The sequence below is a fragment of the Cnephaeus nilssonii genome (assembly GCF_951640355.1).
Source record: "Cnephaeus nilssonii genome assembly, chromosome: 9".
Lineage (NCBI taxonomy): Eukaryota > Metazoa > Chordata > Mammalia > Chiroptera > Vespertilionidae > Cnephaeus > Cnephaeus nilssonii.
In genome coordinates, this window is record NC_137080.1 from 37,672,183 (window position 1) to 37,690,606 (window position 18,424).

Genomic DNA, 18,424 nt, shown 5'->3' on the forward strand with positions numbered 1-18,424 from the left:
TCACATATACTAAAATTATAAGATTTATTTTTCCTATATTCTGTTAAAATTCAAAAATTTCATCCTCTGACTAGTGGAAGAAACGTTAATTGTATTTTCTCTTCAGATAAGTGATTCCTTCTTTGAGGTCGAAGCCCTCATGGAAAAGATGAGGCAATTACAGGAATGTCGAGATGAAGAAGAGGCAAGTCAGGAAGAGATGGCCTCACGTTTTGAAATAGAAAAAAGAGAGAGCATGTTTGTCTTCTCTTCAGGTAAAAACAACTGTTACATGCTGATTAAATTTCTATAGCTTACAAAAGAGAGCCCAATTTTTTTTGAGAAGGAAAATTTAAAAGTTGTTAAACATCAATCCAAATATGTCTTTTCTTTTAGAGACTATTGCATAGGTATTCCTGCTTATAAATAAAGAAGGCAACCTAGAAAAGGAAGTTATAGTGAAAAGAGCACTAGACTAGGTGGAAGGACATTTGAAAAAATGTAATTTATATACAGGCATACCTCAGAGATACTGAGGGTTCAGTTCCAGACCACCACAGTAAAGTATCACAATAACGTGAATCACAGTATTTTTGCTGGTGAAGGGTCTTGCCCTCAATTTGTAAGAAAACACATCATCTGTGAAGTGCAAAAAATGAAGTATGCCTGTAAGCTTGTTTTTCCTTGAGGAAAAGTTTTTGTTTCTACTTACTTGAAACTATAATCTCATCAAGTCCTAAAGATAGTTCAGAAAGGTTTAGAACAGTACAGGAAACATTGTAAAAATGATCACACACACACACACACACACACACTTCTTCATTCACCATTCTAAAACCTTTGTGCTATTAGAGAAATAATCCTCCTATATGATAAAAGCCTAATATGCTAAGTGTCCGACCAGTCATTTGACCAGTCACTATGATGTGCACTGACCACCAGGGGACAGACGCTCCAACCAGTAGGTTAGCTTAACTGCTGGGGTCTGGCCGATTGGGACTGGGTGAGACTGGCCGGACATGCCCTGGAGTCCTCTCGTGGCCCCTGTCGTGCACCAGTGGGGTCCATCAGCCTGGCCTGCGCCCTCTTGCAATCCAGGACTACTCGGGAGATGTCAGAAAGCTGGTTTCAGCTTGGTCCTTGCAGGCCAGGCCAAGGGACCCCACTGGTACACAAATCCGTGCACTGGGCTGCTAGTATTATATACTGTAGGACATTAATAAAAAAAAAAAAATAGTACCGGTACCAAAGTTTAGAACAAGCTGATTTGTTATTACCATAAAGATTATCCAAAAGGGTGTTCATACTTTGAATACATACTTTTAAGTAGAACCAAGTATCTATAAACTGGAGACAGAGGGAGAATGAGTCTGGATGAAAAGCATAAATAATTCAACCATGAGTATTTTTTAATAACAGACTAGTGATCTGGTGTGCAAAATTGCGCAGCCCTGCCGCCCCACCGCCCCACCTTGACACCCTAACCTCTCCATCCAGAGCTCCAGTGCGCCTGGCCCCACTCCCAGCCCCTCCGGCCTTCTCTGGCTGCTTCAAGCCCCACCCTCGGTCCCGTGAATTGCCTTGGGCAGGTCCCGCCTCCTCTGGGTGCCTCCCCTCTTCCCCCCCATCATGGCGCCGGAGGAGAGCGTGAGAGCATGGAAGCCTTGTACCTGCTGCAGTGTTTCAAGCACCACTTCCTGGCAGTGCATGCACTGCACTCCTTCCCCTGGCAGGTGGGCGGCCGGCGCACTGAGTAGGTGGCGAAGGACTGGTGAGGGGGCCGCTATGGGCTCTCACCCCCGCCTCCTCCAGGCACCTCCCCGCTTCTGCCCTGTCTCCAGAGCAACGCAGCGGCTCCGCCCCACCAAACATGCAGCCTCCTGCTGAACAGTCATTACAGCGTGAGGGCGTCACAACCATTAGCATATTAGCTCTTTATTACATAGGATAATAAATACAGACAGTCCTCGGGTTATGTTGGACTCGACATAATGTCGTTTCGTGGTTACATCGCCATCTCCCATTTGTTTATAAAAAAAAAGTTCCGTCATTTCAACGTATGTACATATGTGCTTTATGTTTTTTATTATTTACCAAAAGTAAAGGTCAGGAATTGTTTTCTTTTAAATTTTTCTAACTGTTTCACTTCATTACTGCTGTGTATGTGCTCCATGTGAATGACGTAGGTGCTTATGTAGGTGGGTTCCAACTTACGGCGAAAATCGCGCCGTAGGAATGGATCTCCAACGTAACCCTAGGACCTACTGTATGCTTTTATTATATTCCATTTACTGGTAAGTGAGCTATTTCTCTTTATAGTTTTAAGACTATTTTAGTTGATATTGGTTACTCAGGGTCAAAGAAAAGGTTATCCTACTTTTACTTGTTAATGGTAAAATGAATTTTAACTAGCATCCTGTTTTTTTAAAGTTTTCAGTAGTTTTTATAATTATTTCAGATGATGATGAAGTTACACCAGCAAGAGATATATCTCGTCACTTTGAGGATACTAGTTACGGCTATAAGGATTTCTCTAGACATGGGATGCATGTTCCAACATTTCGAGTCCAGGTAAAATTGCAATGTATGGTATACACATACTAATAATTGGTTTGAAATAACTCAATTTGACTTAAAATAAGAAAGAGCCACGTGGATTTGAGAAGTATAAAATGTTGCAGAAGTAACTTTTCTGAGGCAGTTCCCGTAGATATATTTATTCTACTGTTAAAGGTGTATGTTTTATTAAAGTTCATAAATCAGTGGCTCAGAATTCAAAACACATTCACCCATAAAACAAAATTACAGTGATGGTTAGGTTCCCAGATGATGCGTAAAAACTCAAAGTTCTAATATAACTAAACAATAAGTAACAGTTGTATTTGAACGTAGCTAGCATTGGTTTTTCTCCCCCTTCCTACTGAACCCCAATTTAAAATGAGGTGATTTCTGCCTGATAAGCACCAATCCTGAATGACAAGAGAAACATCCTCAGCATATCAAGCATTTTGTGTAGGTGGAGGGAAAGGGATGAGAAAAGTCAGAGGTGAAAGATGTGTTTAAATACAGATACCAAAGAAAATAAAGCATGACAATTACAGTATCCCAAATCCCTTTAAAATATGAACTGAATGTTATTTGAGGCAATGAGAATTTTTGAGGATTTTAAATTTAAAATTTGGGGGGATTCACATAAATAAAAATTCCAAAATTAACAGCTATCTCTCAGTGAATAAAGTTAGTGATGTTGGGAATAGAATTATTGTTGATGGGCCCAGTTTCTTTAGCTCTCAAGTCATTAACTTTGAAATACACAGTAAATTTCCCCAGTGCACTTCTGTCCATGGAAACATATGGAACTGGTGGTCCTCCAGGATACCAGCCTCCTCCTCTTTTTTTGTTTTGCAGGAGGCACTGTGCTAAGTGTTTTGCAAGCATATATTAGAAGCAACAGTAGCTGTATCCCCTAGTACCAGAATAAAAGTTGACAATCATCAGTTAGCAAGTATTTACCTATTCTGTGCTTCAGTTTTGTAAGACTACTTCTAGCCCGTCAGTAGAAATTACTGTATTTTAAAGGTATTTTAAAATAATGTATAAATATTTAATTTAGGTAAATATTTAATTCAGATGAGTTGATATTCCAAACTTTTCCATATTGTGAGGGGCCTGTGTTAAGTAATAACTATTTTGCCAGGATTATGAAAATGCTTGAGAACTGTAAGATTTCATTTCTTTGCTCAAGGAACTAAGATTATTTAAGGGAATAAAAATAGACACAAGGAAGTTAAATAGTGTGTTTCTACTTGATAGTGAAATTGTATCATGAAATATAATAGAATTAAAGCAATCAGGAGGACTGGACATTTTGTGGAGGGAGATTAGGAATTGAGATGATTGAATGGTCCAAAAGCATGGGCATTATATGCAGAGGACAGTAATTGAGCAATAATTGAGCTTAGGTTAAGGGATATAGTGAGGGAGGAAGTCAGAGAAACTGGCTGGGCTGCTGCGAGCTTTAAACAAAGGGTTCCTACTTCAGACTAGTGGGAAATTGATCAGGTTTGTAGGTTTTGACCAGAGTAATTACATGGTATCAAAGAGGTGTTTTAGGAAAATAAATATGGGAACAACATAGAAGTGGGGACTTTATTAAGTTTGTTTGAGGTAGGAAGCAGGGAGATTTAATGTGGAAAATCTAACTAGGAGACCCAGTAAACAGGTCTGAGAGTCAATAGATGGAGCAGGGGGAAAAGGAATGAATGATGGATATCCTCTCTAATAAAATGGTAATATGCAAATTAACCATCACTCTGCTACATAAGCCATGCCCACCAGCCAATCAGGGCAAGTATGCAAATTAACCCCAATCCAAGATGGCTACAGCCACAGAGAGCAAGGTTCCCCAGGTAACAGAGGAAGCCGAGCTTTCCATAGCCGTTGCAGGCCTAAGCCTCCACTCAAGCTACAAAGTTTCAATTATAGAAGGTAAACAAATTCAAACAAATGGCGGCAGAATGGAGCTTGAGAGAGCAGGCCAGGGTTGCCGGCGGCAACAGGGGAAGCAAAGCTTTCTGCACACCCTGGCCGGGCTCAACTGCTTAAGGCTACAAAGTTTCAATTGTAGAAGGTGAATTAACTGCCACAGAAATGGCTGCCACCCCGGAGGGAACAGCAGGCTTGGCTCCGCCCCAGGCTACAAAGTTTCAATTGTAGAAGGAAAATAAATTCCAGATACCAGGGCCACCCCTTGGGTTGCCAGGGGGCGTGGCCAGCCTGCAAACCACCACAGGCCCCTCACTCAGGCTGCCCCACACCCCAAGGGAACCCCCACCCTTATCTGTGACACCCTTCAGGGCAAACCAGCTGGCCCCCACCCCTGTACCAGGCCTCTATCCTATCTAATAAAAGAGTAATATACAGATTGATCATCACTGCAACACACAATATAGCTGCCCCCATGTGGTCAAAGATCCTGCCCCCATGTGGACACAAGATGGCCACCACAAGATGGCCAGCAGGGGAGGGCAGTTGGGAGGCACCTGGCCTGCAAGGGAGGGCATTTGGAGGTGATCAACCCTGCAGGAGAGGGTAGTTAGGGGTGACCAGGCCGGCAGAGGAGGGAAGTTGGGGGCAAACAGGCTGGCAGGGGAGCAGTTAAGCATCAACCAGGCTGGCAGCGGAGTGGTTAGGGGGTGATCAGGCTGGCAGGCAGAAGCGGTTAGGGGCAATCAGGAAGGCAGGCAGGCAAGCAGTTGGGAGCCAGCAGTCCTGGATTGTGAGAGGGATGTCCGACTGCCCGTTTGGGCCTAAACGGGCAGTCGGACATCCCTCCAGGAGTCCCATATTGGAGAGGGTACAGGCTGGGCTGAGGGACAACCCCCGCCGTGCACGAATTTCATGCACCGGGCTTCTAGTTTCAAAATAAAACTTGAGGACCGTTGGGATGGGTGCGGTGATGGGAAAGGAGAGAGAGGAGACGGGGAGAGAGAAAGCTGACAACGTTGGCCTATGTGTAAGAGGAAGAGTACATTGGTTTTTAACTCACTGAGTAATAAACATAACCTTTTGTATGTTGTAGGATAGACATTGAAAATATCTGGCTGGAGTGCAAGTGAAACTGAGAGCTAGGGATGTACTGGAACGGCAGTGGATTCCAACTGACAATAATCTCACCACACTGCAGAGTGCTAGACATAGGATAATACTTGGCCACATTTTAATTATTCACACTTATTCTATTCTCTGTATTTAGGACTATTGCTGGGAAGACCATGGTTATTCTTTGGTAAATCGCCTTTATCCAGATGTGGGACAGTTGATTGATGAAAAATTTCACATTGCTTACAATCTTACTTATAATACAATGGCAATGCACAAAGATGTTGATACCTCAATGCTCAGACGAGCTATTTGGAACTATATTCACTGCATGTTTGGAATAAGGTTAGTCTGTTTTCTTATGTTTACAAAGAAGTATTTTCCATTGGACTAAATTATTCAGGTACTTGGAACACATATGCACACAGACACACAAGCTCAAAACAATCCCCTGTCCAGTAGCTTATTTTTATGCTTATACTTCAGAGAACCAATTTATAACAGCTTGGTTTGTTTCCTCTTTCTTAGCTAGGCGAGAGGGAGAGTTAGGGACATTGACAAGATGCTTCCAGGGAAGAGGAGGGAGGGCAAGTATTATCTGTTTCCTGACACACTTACATTTCTACCTTCTTGGAACTTAGTACCCTCATAGTACCCCTCTGGCTGTTCTCAAGCTCCTTCAAAAGCTACTCCCTACTCCCATGGTACTTCATCCAAGTGTGAAACGTTCATGTTCTGACTCTTAGGTATTCAGCCACATTATTATGTTATATAGGGAGTGCAGCTATTAATACTGCTTTCTGACATATGCACACAAACTCTGTGCCACAGCACTTTCTGATTGTTTTAGCTATTGACTTTAACCTCCTAAATGGTTAGGACCAGCTTTGTAAGAATTTTCTCCCTTTTCCACTGAAAAACAAATAGGAAATTTTAGTCCTTGAGTGTTCTAGAAATCATCACATAGTGGGGTAGAGCAGACACTGCAGCCTTTGACCATCTTGGCTTAAATCAGAACAGCGTCTCCTAAGTGTAGTAGACACTGTGAGGCCATCTATAGACCATCTTTCCTCTGGACTCCTCCCCCACCCCCTTTTTTTTACACATATAACCCCAGAAACTTGGGAACATGAGAAAAAGAATTCTAATTATTTTACTTACACAAGTGAATTACAATTTATATATCATATAATAGTACCAGTAATAAATATTGTCTGATTAATTTCAGCAATATTCATAAACTGTTTCCAGAATTTGTACCTCAGTATGGTTGCTTATTCATGATTGTAAATACATACTGTTGTTTGGGCACTGGCAAATTTTTGTTCCTCTCCCTAACTTCTGTTTCTTATCCATTTCTACTCACTAAGCCACTCCCACTTAAACATTGTAAAGTTGTTATTTGGAGGGACAGCTGCCTACACAAAGCGGGAAAAAGAATATAGTATTTACTAGTGGTTTCTGTGCTTTTGTAAGAAGAAAATATCTCATACAGTTCCACTTTGTCTTTTAACAGATATGATGACTATGACTATGGTGAAATTAACCAGCTGTTGGATCGTAGCTTTAAAGTTTATATCAAAACTATTGTTTGCACTCCTGAAAAGGTTACCAAAAGAATGTATGATAGCTTCTGGAGGCAGTTCAAGCACTCCGAGAAGGTATGCATCTGTTGTGGATTATTTACTCTGTAACCTAGTGATTCTTATTCTCCTTCACCTAATCTAAAGCATCTCAAACCTTTCCATCGCCTCTCCCAGCCCAGAAAACATTCCCGCACAGCTGCCTCAGATCCCGCTTGGGAGAGGACCTCCTGGTCCTAGAGTAAAAGAATAAAGACAGGTGATCTGGCCCATCTTGAAAGTGTTGGCATGGCTGTCACTACTTAGGAGAAGACTATTGTACAAGAGCTCTTTAAAAACATTTTTGTTAGAACTATCTGGTTTAGTCTTTGATTCATCTTTATATAGGAATTATTGAATGATGATTTGACTAGGGAAATTGATATTTTAATAAAGCACTGTCTAGATTTTCTGAAATATACCTCCCAGAAGAGATGTGATAAAACATAAATAAAAGCACAAAACAACTACCCAAAAAGAGCATCAGATAGCTTTTGTTTTGAAATACTGATATTCTGGCCCAGCCGGTTTGGCTTAGTGGTTGAGCATTGACCTATGAACCAGGTGGTCACGGCACTTGCCGGAATTGTAGCCTCGATCCCCAGTAGGGTGTGTGCAGGAGGCAACTGATCAATGATTTTCTCTCATTGATGTTTGTATCTCACTCTCCCTTGCTCTCTGAAATCAATAAAAATATTTTTTAAATAAAAATTAATATTCTGGTCAGTAAACACAAGACTTCTAAGTTATTCAGTGGGACACAGAAAATGTACTTGATTTTTGGTGTTTCTTTATTAGACACACTGAAAAACTAATTGTGAATGATTATAACCTTACCTTAAATGTTATGTTTTATATGCAGGTTCATGTTAATCTGCTTCTTATAGAAGCTAGGATGCAAGCCGAACTCCTTTATGCTCTGAGAGCCATTACGCGCTATATGACCTGATGCCTTTCCTTCATTAAAGATGATGGAATAATCAGCAGATATAGTCTACGAGGGAAAGGTTCTAAGCCCCAGGACCAATGGTAGATAAAAGAATTCAGAAATACATTGTGCCATGATTCCTTTAGTTTCTGCTATTTTACTGTGGAAATACCACTGTTGGCACGAGCAGTGAATGCTTGGCAGCTTCAAGTTTAGAGCTGTGAAGAAGGGTTGCCGTTCACAGTATTTTGCTTTTTGAAGTACAAGATGCTGTATAACTGTTTTAATACAGCAAATAGTAACTCTCCAAATCCTGTTGCTTTTATGTTTTAAATAAGATAACAAGAATTGGAGCATGCAAAGAATGGGACTTGGAAAATGACATAAGCCTTTTTACACAAAGAATTTTAGATCTTGGTGCTGCTATTCCTGCTGGTGGAATGAATAGAGTGGCTGTTCCAGTTAAGCTATTAGTAATAAAGTGAACACTGCTACTGTCTGAGCCTACATACATAATTTTTGTGGTTTCAAATTAAACTTGCATATGTATTAATTTTGTTGCATCTAAAAAAGCATAGAATTATTACTCATAGCTCAGCAAAAACTGTTTTGATGGTAACAGTTCAATTCTTTCATTATTGTTTTTTTAAATTCAGTTATTGGATGACATTAATTACACTGTCATTCTTAAAGATTTCCTTCAAAAAGCAATCTTAAATGTAAATGAAAATGTGTAAGTTAAGAAAAGCTGGCTATCTCTTGATATGCTATTTCTCGAGATCCTCTGACACTGGAGGGCAGCTATCTTGTGCAGTGTTTTTGTTGCCTCCCGGGAGTTGTGGGAAATGTGGCTATAGTCTGCTGCACAGCCCAGGTGCATTCTGCTCCTGCCCACCTCATTGACCCCACTTTAAAGATGTGCACTCCGTAAATAATAAAGCTGGAAAATATTTTCAGTCAGGTTATCAAACTTGATTTACAAAAATGCTGTTTGTTTGAAATGCAAACAGGTTTGAAAAAAATGTGTTGAGTACTTTGTATTTTGGAAGCCTGAACTGCTTTTGAAGTCTGTCAGTATTATTGGTATTTTTCAATAAAGAATAACTTTTCTCCAATTTTATTTGCTGTCTTAATCTCTTTAAAAAGTCATGACTTCAGAATTAGTAACAATTCTGAGTTTCATTTGCTTTTATTAGCCAGGGTAGATTCACACTTAAATAATGTTGTATCAGATGAGAGACTGCTATTAAATGACAAACTCAGTTATTTTGTAGAATTCAAAGAAAAGTGGACCTTCAGAATCTTAGGTAAGACTTTTTTATCTTGGAAATGGCTGGCATATTTTTGAACTGAGATATTTTAGAGTTCAAATAGAATTATTAAAAATTATTAGGAACAAGGACTTATTAGGGAGTGACTATATAACAAAAAAATGGCAAACAACTAGAAATAGCTCTTAAGTTTAATCAATGCTATTGAGCTCAGTCTATTGCCTACACATTTATAATGTGTGAATGGGGGTGGGGGTAGGAAGATACAATTTTGAATAGAGGTGATACCTGCCTTCAAGGATATATACCCTAGGTTGGCAAACTGCGGCTCGCGAGCCACATGCGGCTCTTTGGCCCCTTGAGTGTGGCTCTTCCACAAAATACCATGGCCTGGGCGAGTCTATTTTGAAGAAGTGGTGTTAGAAGAAGTTTAAATTTTAAAAATTTGGCTCTCAAAAGAAATTTCAATCGTTGTACTGTGATATTTGGCTCTGTTGACTAACGAGTTTGCCGACCACTGCCCTAGGAAGAAGACAAGATTATCCCCAATTAAATAGAAGTTGATTATTCAATATATAAGTCCATTTATGGTTACCTTACAGGAATGTATCTATACATGGTCCTACCCATTGAATTTCCCTTTGCCCTCTTCTGTCTGCTGCTCATCCTAGTAATGCAGGTGAAACTAACAAGTGAGGTTGCACTAGATACAGTTAAATTTTTACTCATTCTGCTTTGTCTTGAAAATACAGAGATTGTGATCACAAAACAAAATCAACTGAATGCATTATCTCAGTCCACTAAAGTTTATAATCACTTAGAAATCACAAGTCAGAATAAAAATTTTAATGAGTAAAATAGTATGTGTACACCTAAAGTAATAAAGGCTTGCATGTGACACAAAATTGTTTCAGTGCCTCCCATTTAACAGGTGCTTCCTGTTACACAGAATGTTTTCTCAAAACTAAACACACTGGATTTCTAATGTTACTATAATCTAATAGTTTCCAAAATAATTAAGGGAAGGTGAAATAGAATACTCTATGGGCTATCAAAACCCTCACCCCACAAGAGGAAAATTTTTTCTTAAATAATCCTGAAAACATTTCTGGTTGATGTTTCCAGGATTTCGTTATTTAAATCAGGTTTTTGGAGTAAAATTTGGGGAACTTTTTTATTAGGCCAAACTTAATTCAGTATCTCTCATTATAAGAATGAGATTAGGCCTGGCTGGCATGGCTCAGTGGTTAAGCATCGACCTTTGAACCACGAGGATATGGTTGGATTCCAGTGGGTGGGGGGCGTGCAGGATGCAGCTAATCAATGATTCTATCTTATCATTGACTAGAGGCCCGATGCATAAAATTCATGCAAGGGGCTCAGCCCCACCCACTAGTCATTCTTGAAGGTCATTCTGCTCTCTGGTCTAATTAGTATATTAGTTCATTATATAGGATTAGTGGCCCGGTGCACGAAATTCATGCACTGGGGGTTGTGGGGAGAGTGTCCATCAGCCCGGCCCATATCCTCTCCAACCTGGGACCCCTTGGGGGATGTGCGATCCCACAGGGATCGGGCCTAAACCAGCAGTTGGACATCCCTCTCACAATCTGGAACTACTAACTCCTAACCGCTCGGCTGCCTGCCTGCCTAATTGTCCCTAAATGCTTCTGCCTGCCAGCCTGATCACCCCTACCTGCTCCCCTGCTGGCTTGATCACCCCTAACCACCTCTGCCTCGGCCCTGCACCCAGGACCCAGGATTCCCTCCTCCAGCCAGCTGCAGGCACCTGGGACCTGGGCTTCCCTCCCTCTGGCCAGCCACAGGCACACACACAAACTCAGAGAAGATGTATCTCCAGAAAAAGTTTGGGAGGTCTCAGAGCTTCCAGCCAGGCTTAGAGGCACCTCTTCAAGCCCCAAATCTCAACAAAGTTCACAAGGCATATAAACAGATGAATATGGCTCCAATCTAAGAAACAAAAATCTAGGAACCAACTCTAAAGAAATACAGAATATAAGCTAAATGCAGATGCCTGAATTACCACTTTTAGTTTTTGTATAGAATTTTAAAGGCAAAGGCAAAAAAACCCCACAAACTACAAATCTATGTTGATAGGAACAAAATAAAGTATAATTTGTGACATCAATAACAAAGTGAGGGTAGGCAGAGATAAAGGAGTGAAGTTTTTGTATGCAATTCAAGTTGTCATGACTAAGATTTTTTTATATAATCCACATGGTAACCAAAGAAAATATCTCTAGATTTTACACAAAAGGAAATGAGAAGAAAATCAAAGCATGTCACTTCAAAAAATAATCAATGAAACACAAAGGAGAAGGGAGTAAGAGAAGAAATGGTCAAAACTACAAAACATACAGAAGACAATGAACAAAATGACAACAGTATTTTCCTATCAGTAATTACATTAAATATAAATAAGTGTATTGAAGTCCACAATCAAAAGATATAGACTGGCTGAATGGATAGAATTTTTTAAAAGGATCCAATTAGTATATGCTGTCTAAAAGAGACTAACTTTAGATCTAAGGACACACAGGCTAAAAGTAAAAGGATAGAAAAAGCTATTAATATGCAAATGGTAGCTAAAAGATAGCAGTGGCAGCTATGCTAATATCAGACAAAAGAGCCAATTCACCATGAAGATATGACAATTTTAAAAGAAGATTCCAGTCTTTTTTTATTTATTTAATTGATTTCAGAAAGGAAGGGAGAGGGAGAGAGAGAAACATCAATGATGAGAGAAAATCACTGATCAGCTGCCACGCACCCCACTGGGGACAGAGCCCGCAACCTAGGCATGTGCTCTTGACTGGAATTGAACCCAGGACCCCTCAGTCTGCAGGCCGATGCTCTATCCACTGTGCCAAACTAACTAGGGTGAAGATATGACAATTTTAAATATATACACTGAGTGGCCAGATTATTATGATTTCTGAATGCATAATAATCTGGCCACTCAGTGTGTGTGTGTGTGTGTGTGTGTGTGTGTGTGTGTGTGTGTGTGTGTGTGTGTGTGTGTGTAGATAGATAGATAGATAGGGTCCGGCCAGCCTGGCCACGGGGAGGGGACATGGGCGGTTGGCTGGCCTGCCTGCTGGTCGAACTCCTGGTCGAGGGGACAATTTGCATATTAGCCTTTTATTATATAGGATATACACTGAGTGGCCAGATTATTATGCGTTCAGAGATCATAATAATCTGGCCACTCAGTGTATGTACAAAATACCAAAGCTAAATATATAAAGCAAACAACATAACTGAAGAGCGAAATAGATACTAATGGACAGTAGATTTAATACCGCACTTCCAATAATGTGTAAAACAAGCAGAAATAAGGAAACAGAATTTCAACACTATAGACTAGTTGAACTGATCAGACATACAGACACTTTATCCAACAATAGCAGAATATACATTCTTCTCAAGTGCACATGGAACATTCTCCAGGACTGACCACATGTTAGGCAATAAAACAAGTTTTAACAAATTTTAGAAGATTAAAATCACCCTAGCCAGTTTGTCTCAGTGGATAGAGCATCAGCCCGAAGACTGGAGTCCCAGGTTCAATTCTGGTCAAGGGTTGGAGGCTTGATCCCCAGCCCTGGTCAGGGTGCGTGGAGGTGGCAACCAATAGATGTGTCTCTCTCACATCCATGTTTCTCTGTCTCTCCCCCTCCATTCTACTCTCTCTAAAAGTCATTGGAAAAATATCCTCAGGTGAGGATTAACAACAACAAAAAAAGATTGAAATCATATAACATTTTTCAATCATAATGCAATGAAACTAGAAATCAACAGCAGAAAGAAAACCGACAATTTACAAGTGGTAATTGAACAACACATTCTTAATCAACTAATGAGCCAAAGAAGAAATCGCAAGGGAATTGAATTGGAGCATATCTTGAGACAAATTAAAATGAAGACACAACGTACTAATACTTATGGGATATAGTAAAAGTAGTGATAAGAGGGAAGTTATAAATTCTTACATTAAAAAAAAATTTTTTTTCTCAAATCAACAACCTAACTTCACTCCTCAAAGAACTAGAGAAAGAAGAACATTCTAAACCCAAAGCAAACAGAAGGAAGGAAATAATAAACATTAGAGCAGAGCTAGACAGACAACAGAAAAACAACAGAAAAAAATTATTTGATCAGATTAACAAAATCGACACATCTTTAACTAGATTAAGAAGAAGAAAAAAATGACTTCCAGTCAAGGTGGTAGAGTAGGTAAAACTGTGCTCACCTTCTCCCACAACCAGATCAGAATTACAACTAAATTATAGAACCATCATTGAGAGCTACCTGAAGACTAACTGAACAGTATTCCTATAAATAAGGATATAAAGCAGCAGCCATATTGAGTAGGAGGGGCAGAGGAGTGGAACAGGCAGGTCCCACACCCATAGTGTGGCAGTTAAGATTCCATTAAGAGTCAGGAGAGATATCTCCGCTGCAGAAGAGAATCAAAGGTCCCCAGTCCCATACCAGGCTCCCCAACCTGGGGCATCAATACCAGGAAGAGGAGTCCCCATAACATCTGGCTGTGAAAACTAGGGGAGATTGCATCAGAGAAGGAGAGTGGCCTACACAGAGTTTTACCTACTTTGACATCTTGACTGGAAAAAGGCATAAAGTCCAGGAAGTGCATAGAGTCATCCCAAACAAGATGAAACCAAAGAAGCCTACACCAAGACACATCATATGTATATTTGAACTGCCAAAGATTAAAGGCAAAGAGGGAATCTTAAAAGCAGCAAAAGAAAAGCAGTTAGATATCTACCAGGGAGCTCCCGTAAGACTGTCAGCTGATTTCTCAACAGAAACTTTGCAAACCAGAAGGGAGTGGCAAGAAATATTCAGTGATGAAAAGCAAGGGCCTACTCTACCCAGCAAGGCCTCTAGTAATAAAATAAATTAAAATGCACAGAATAACTGAATAGACATTTTTTCCCAAAGAGGACAAATGGCCAATAGACATATGTAAACATGTTCTACGTCATTAATCAGGGAAATGCACATTAAAACCACAATGAGATATCACCTCACAACTGTCAGAATGGCTATCAATAAATCAACAAACAAGTGTTGGCAAGGATGTGGAAAATAGAGAACCCTTTTGCACTGTTGGTGGGATTGTAAATAGGTGCAGCCACTATGGAAAACAGTATAGACTATCCTCAAAAAAATTAAAAATGTAACTATCATTATGACTCAGCAATTTCACTTCTGGGCATTTATCTGAAGAAATCTAAAATACTAAGTCAAAAATATATATGCACCCCTATGTTCATTGCAGCATTATTTACAATAACCAAGATATATGGAAGCATCCTACATGCCCATCGATAAATGAGTGGATAAAGAAGATGTGGTACATATACAATGGGATATTACTCAGCCATAAAAAAGAATGAAATCTTAACATTTGCAAGAACATAAATGGACCTAGAGGGTATACTGTAAGTGAAATAAGTTAGACAAAGACAAATACCATATGATTTCACTTATATGTGGAATCTAAAAATAACAAAATAAATGAACAAACAAAACAGAAACAAATTCATATATTAGAATATACAGAGAACAAATTGGTAGTTGCCAGCTGAGAGGAGTTTTGGGGAATGGGTGAAAAGCTGAAAGGGAAGCACAAATTGCCTGTTATTAAAATAGTCACAGGAAATGAAAAGTACATTATAGGGAATATAATCATTAATCCTATATAATAAAAGGCTAATATGCAAACCTCACCCATGCATGAATTTGTACACCGGGCTTCTAGTGTTGTAATAACTATGTATGCTGTCAGGTACTAGACTTATCAGGGTGATCACTTTGTAAGGTATATAAATATCTAATCACTATGTTGTAAATCTGAAACTAATATTATATGTCAACTGTAATTGAAAAATAAATTTAAAAAAATATTGTTTATTAAATACACACACACACACACACACACACACACACACACACACACACATATATATATAATAAAAAATCCCCCAAAATAAAAAGAAGAAGACTAAAATAAGTAAAATTAGAAATGAAGAAGGGGACATTTAACCAATGTAACAAATAAACAAAGGATTTATAAGAGAATGCTATAAATAATAGTATACCAACAAATTGGATAAAGGAAACACTCAAGATTGAATCAGTAATTTAAAACCTCCCAACAAAGCCCAGGCTGAGACAGTTTCACTGGAGAATTCTACCAAACATTTAAAGGAGAATTAACACCAATTCTCCTCGAACTCTTCCCAAAAAGCGAAGAGAGAACACCACTACAAGAAATGAAAACTACAGACCAATGTCCCTGATGAATATTGATGCAAAAATCTAACAAAATACTAGCAAAGAAAATTCAATAGCACATTAAAAGGATTATGTGGGATATTCCTGGAGTGTAAAGATGTTTCAAAGTACAAAAATTGGTCAATGTACTACACCACATTAAAGAATGAAGGGGAAAAAACATGATCATCTCAATTGATACGTAAAAAGCATTTGACACAATTAAACACCCTTTTATAATAAAAACAAAAACAACTCAGCAAATCAGGAGTAGATGAAAGCTACCTCAATGTAATAAAGGAAAAATGAAAAGCCTACAGCTGATATCATACTTGATGAAAGACTGAAAGCTTTTCCTCTAAGAAACAAGACAAGGATGCCTAATCTCACCACTCCTATCCAACACAGTACTGAAAGTCCCAGCCAGAGCAATTAGGCAAGAAAAAGAAAAGGCATCCACATTGGAAAGGAGCAGTAAAATTATCTCTGTGTACAGATGACATGATCTTATATGTAGAAAACCCTAAAGATTCTATACACAAAAACCTGTTAGAACTAATAAATCCAATCAAATTTAATAATACAAAATCAACATGCAAATATAAGTTGCATTTCTATATGCTAAAAATGAACAATCTGAAAAGGAAATAGAGATAACAATTCCATTTACAATAGTATCAAAAATAATGAATACTTAGGAATAAACTTAACCAAGGAGTTGAAAGAGTTGTAACTTGAAAACAATAACACTGCTATAAGAAATTAAAGACACAAGTAAATGGAAAGACATCTGTTGTTCATGGATTGAAAGACTTTATATTGTTAAGATGTCAATACTGCCTAAAACAATATATAGATTCAATGCAATCTCTAAAAACTGCCCTTTTTTTTGCAGAAATAGAAAAATCCATCTTAAAATTCATATGAAGTCTCAAAGAACCTGAAAGTCAAAATAATTTTGAAAAAGAACAAAGTTGGCGATTGCTCATGTCCTACCTCAAAACATATTACAAAGCTACAGTAATCAAAACAATGTGGTACCAGCATAAAGATCGACATATAGGCCAATGGAATAGAACAGAGAGCCCAGAAATAAACCCTCATTATATGAGCAAATAATGTTTGACATGAGTTCCAGGACCATTCACTGAGGAAAGGACAACCTCTTCAACAAATTGTGCTGGGAAAACTGGATATTCACGTGCAAAAGAATGAAGTTAGACCTTTACCTTACGCCATATACAAGACTTAATTAAAATGGATTAAAGACCTCCATATAAGAACTAAAACTATAACATTTCTAGAAGAAAACATAAGGGGAAAAGCTTTAGAACACTGGATTTGGCAGTGATTTCTTAGATATAACACAACACCAAAGCAAAGGCAAAAGAAAAAATAGACAAATGAAACTACATCAAACTTAAAAACTTCTGTGCATCAAGGGCACAATCAACGAAGTGAAAAGGCAACATATGTAATGGGAGAAAATATTTGCAAATCATGTATCTGGTAAGGAGTTAATATCCAGGATTTATAAAGAACACCTTCAACTCAACAACAACAAAACAAACCTGATTTTAAAATGGGCAGGGGGTTTGCATAACATAACATTTTTCCGAAGGTGATATACAAATGGCCAAAAAACATATGAAAAGATACTCAGCATCAGTAATTAATAGAGAAATGCAAGTCAAAACCACAATGAGATATTACTTTATACCCATTAGGATGGCTAAAAACAAAACAGGAAATAAGTGTTGGAAACATTTTTCCTTTATTACCTCAATGTATATAATACAAAATCAACATGCAAATATAAGTTGCATTTCTATATGATTCTAGACTGACGAATCTCAGAAGGGAGGCAGGGGGTGTTCAGGAAGAGATTAAACAAAGAACTTATATGCATAGATGCATTACCTATGGACACAGACCATAGGCTGATGAAGGCCTAGGGTGGGGTGAGAACTGGCTGGAGTGGGGCAATGGGGGCAATAAAGGGAGACATCTGTAATTTTCTCAAAAATAAAGATTTAAAAAACAAACAAAAGAGTAGATGGCCCAAAGTGGTCTTCCCTAGCTTTTCTGCTTACTTCTCTTAATATGAGAACCACAAAAATACTGGTGTCTAACCAGAAAATTATTATTAGACTAGAGGCCCAGTGCATGACATTCATACACTTGGGGGGAGGGAGGGAGGGGGTTCTTCAGCCTGGCCTGCGCCCTCTTGCAGTCTGGGAGCCCTCGGGGGATGGCCGACTGCCACGGAGACAGGAGAGGCTCCTGCCACTGCTGCTGAGCTCTCCAGCCGTGAGCCCGGCTTCTGGCTGAGCAGCGCTCCCCCTGTGGAAGCGCACTGACCACCAGGGGGCAGCTCCTGCATTTAGCGTCTGCCCCCTGGTGATCAGTGTGCATCATAGCAACCGATGGTTCTGCCATTCGGCTGATTTGCATATTAGCCTTTTATTATATAGGGCAGTGATGGGCAACCTTTTGAGCTTGGTGTGTCAAACTTCGCCAAAAAACTGAGCATAACTCGGGTAGTGTGTCACTTGGAGGAAAAAACATTATTTCGCAAATGTTTCATCCTCAGGAGCAGCAAATGTTTCATCCTCAGCGGCCGCGTGTCATCAGAAATGGCTACGCGTGTCAGTGCTGACACGCGTGTCATAGGTTCGCCATCACTGATATAGGATGAC

The 18,424-nt window shown here is 39.2% G+C and overlaps 1 protein-coding gene across 3 annotated transcripts in view; it reads left to right on the plus strand.

Moving 5' to 3' along the window:
• The window catches only part of SESN1 (sestrin 1), a 98,297-nt gene extending 89,052 nt beyond the window's left edge, over window positions 1–9,245 (plus strand). For all 3 annotated transcript variants that reach the window (XM_079781306.1, XM_079781307.1, XM_079781308.1), the window contains exons 6-10: window positions 107–254; window positions 2,438–2,550; window positions 5,735–5,925; window positions 7,097–7,241; window positions 8,065–9,245. In XM_079781306.1, coding sequence (XP_079637432.1) covers window positions 107–254; window positions 2,438–2,550; window positions 5,735–5,925; window positions 7,097–7,241; window positions 8,065–8,151 — 684 coding nt within the window. In that variant the 3' untranslated portion in view covers window positions 8,152–9,245. The remainder of the gene's footprint in view (window positions 1–106; window positions 255–2,437; window positions 2,551–5,734; window positions 5,926–7,096; window positions 7,242–8,064) is intronic.
• Window positions 9,246–18,424: the final 9,179 nt, after the last annotated feature.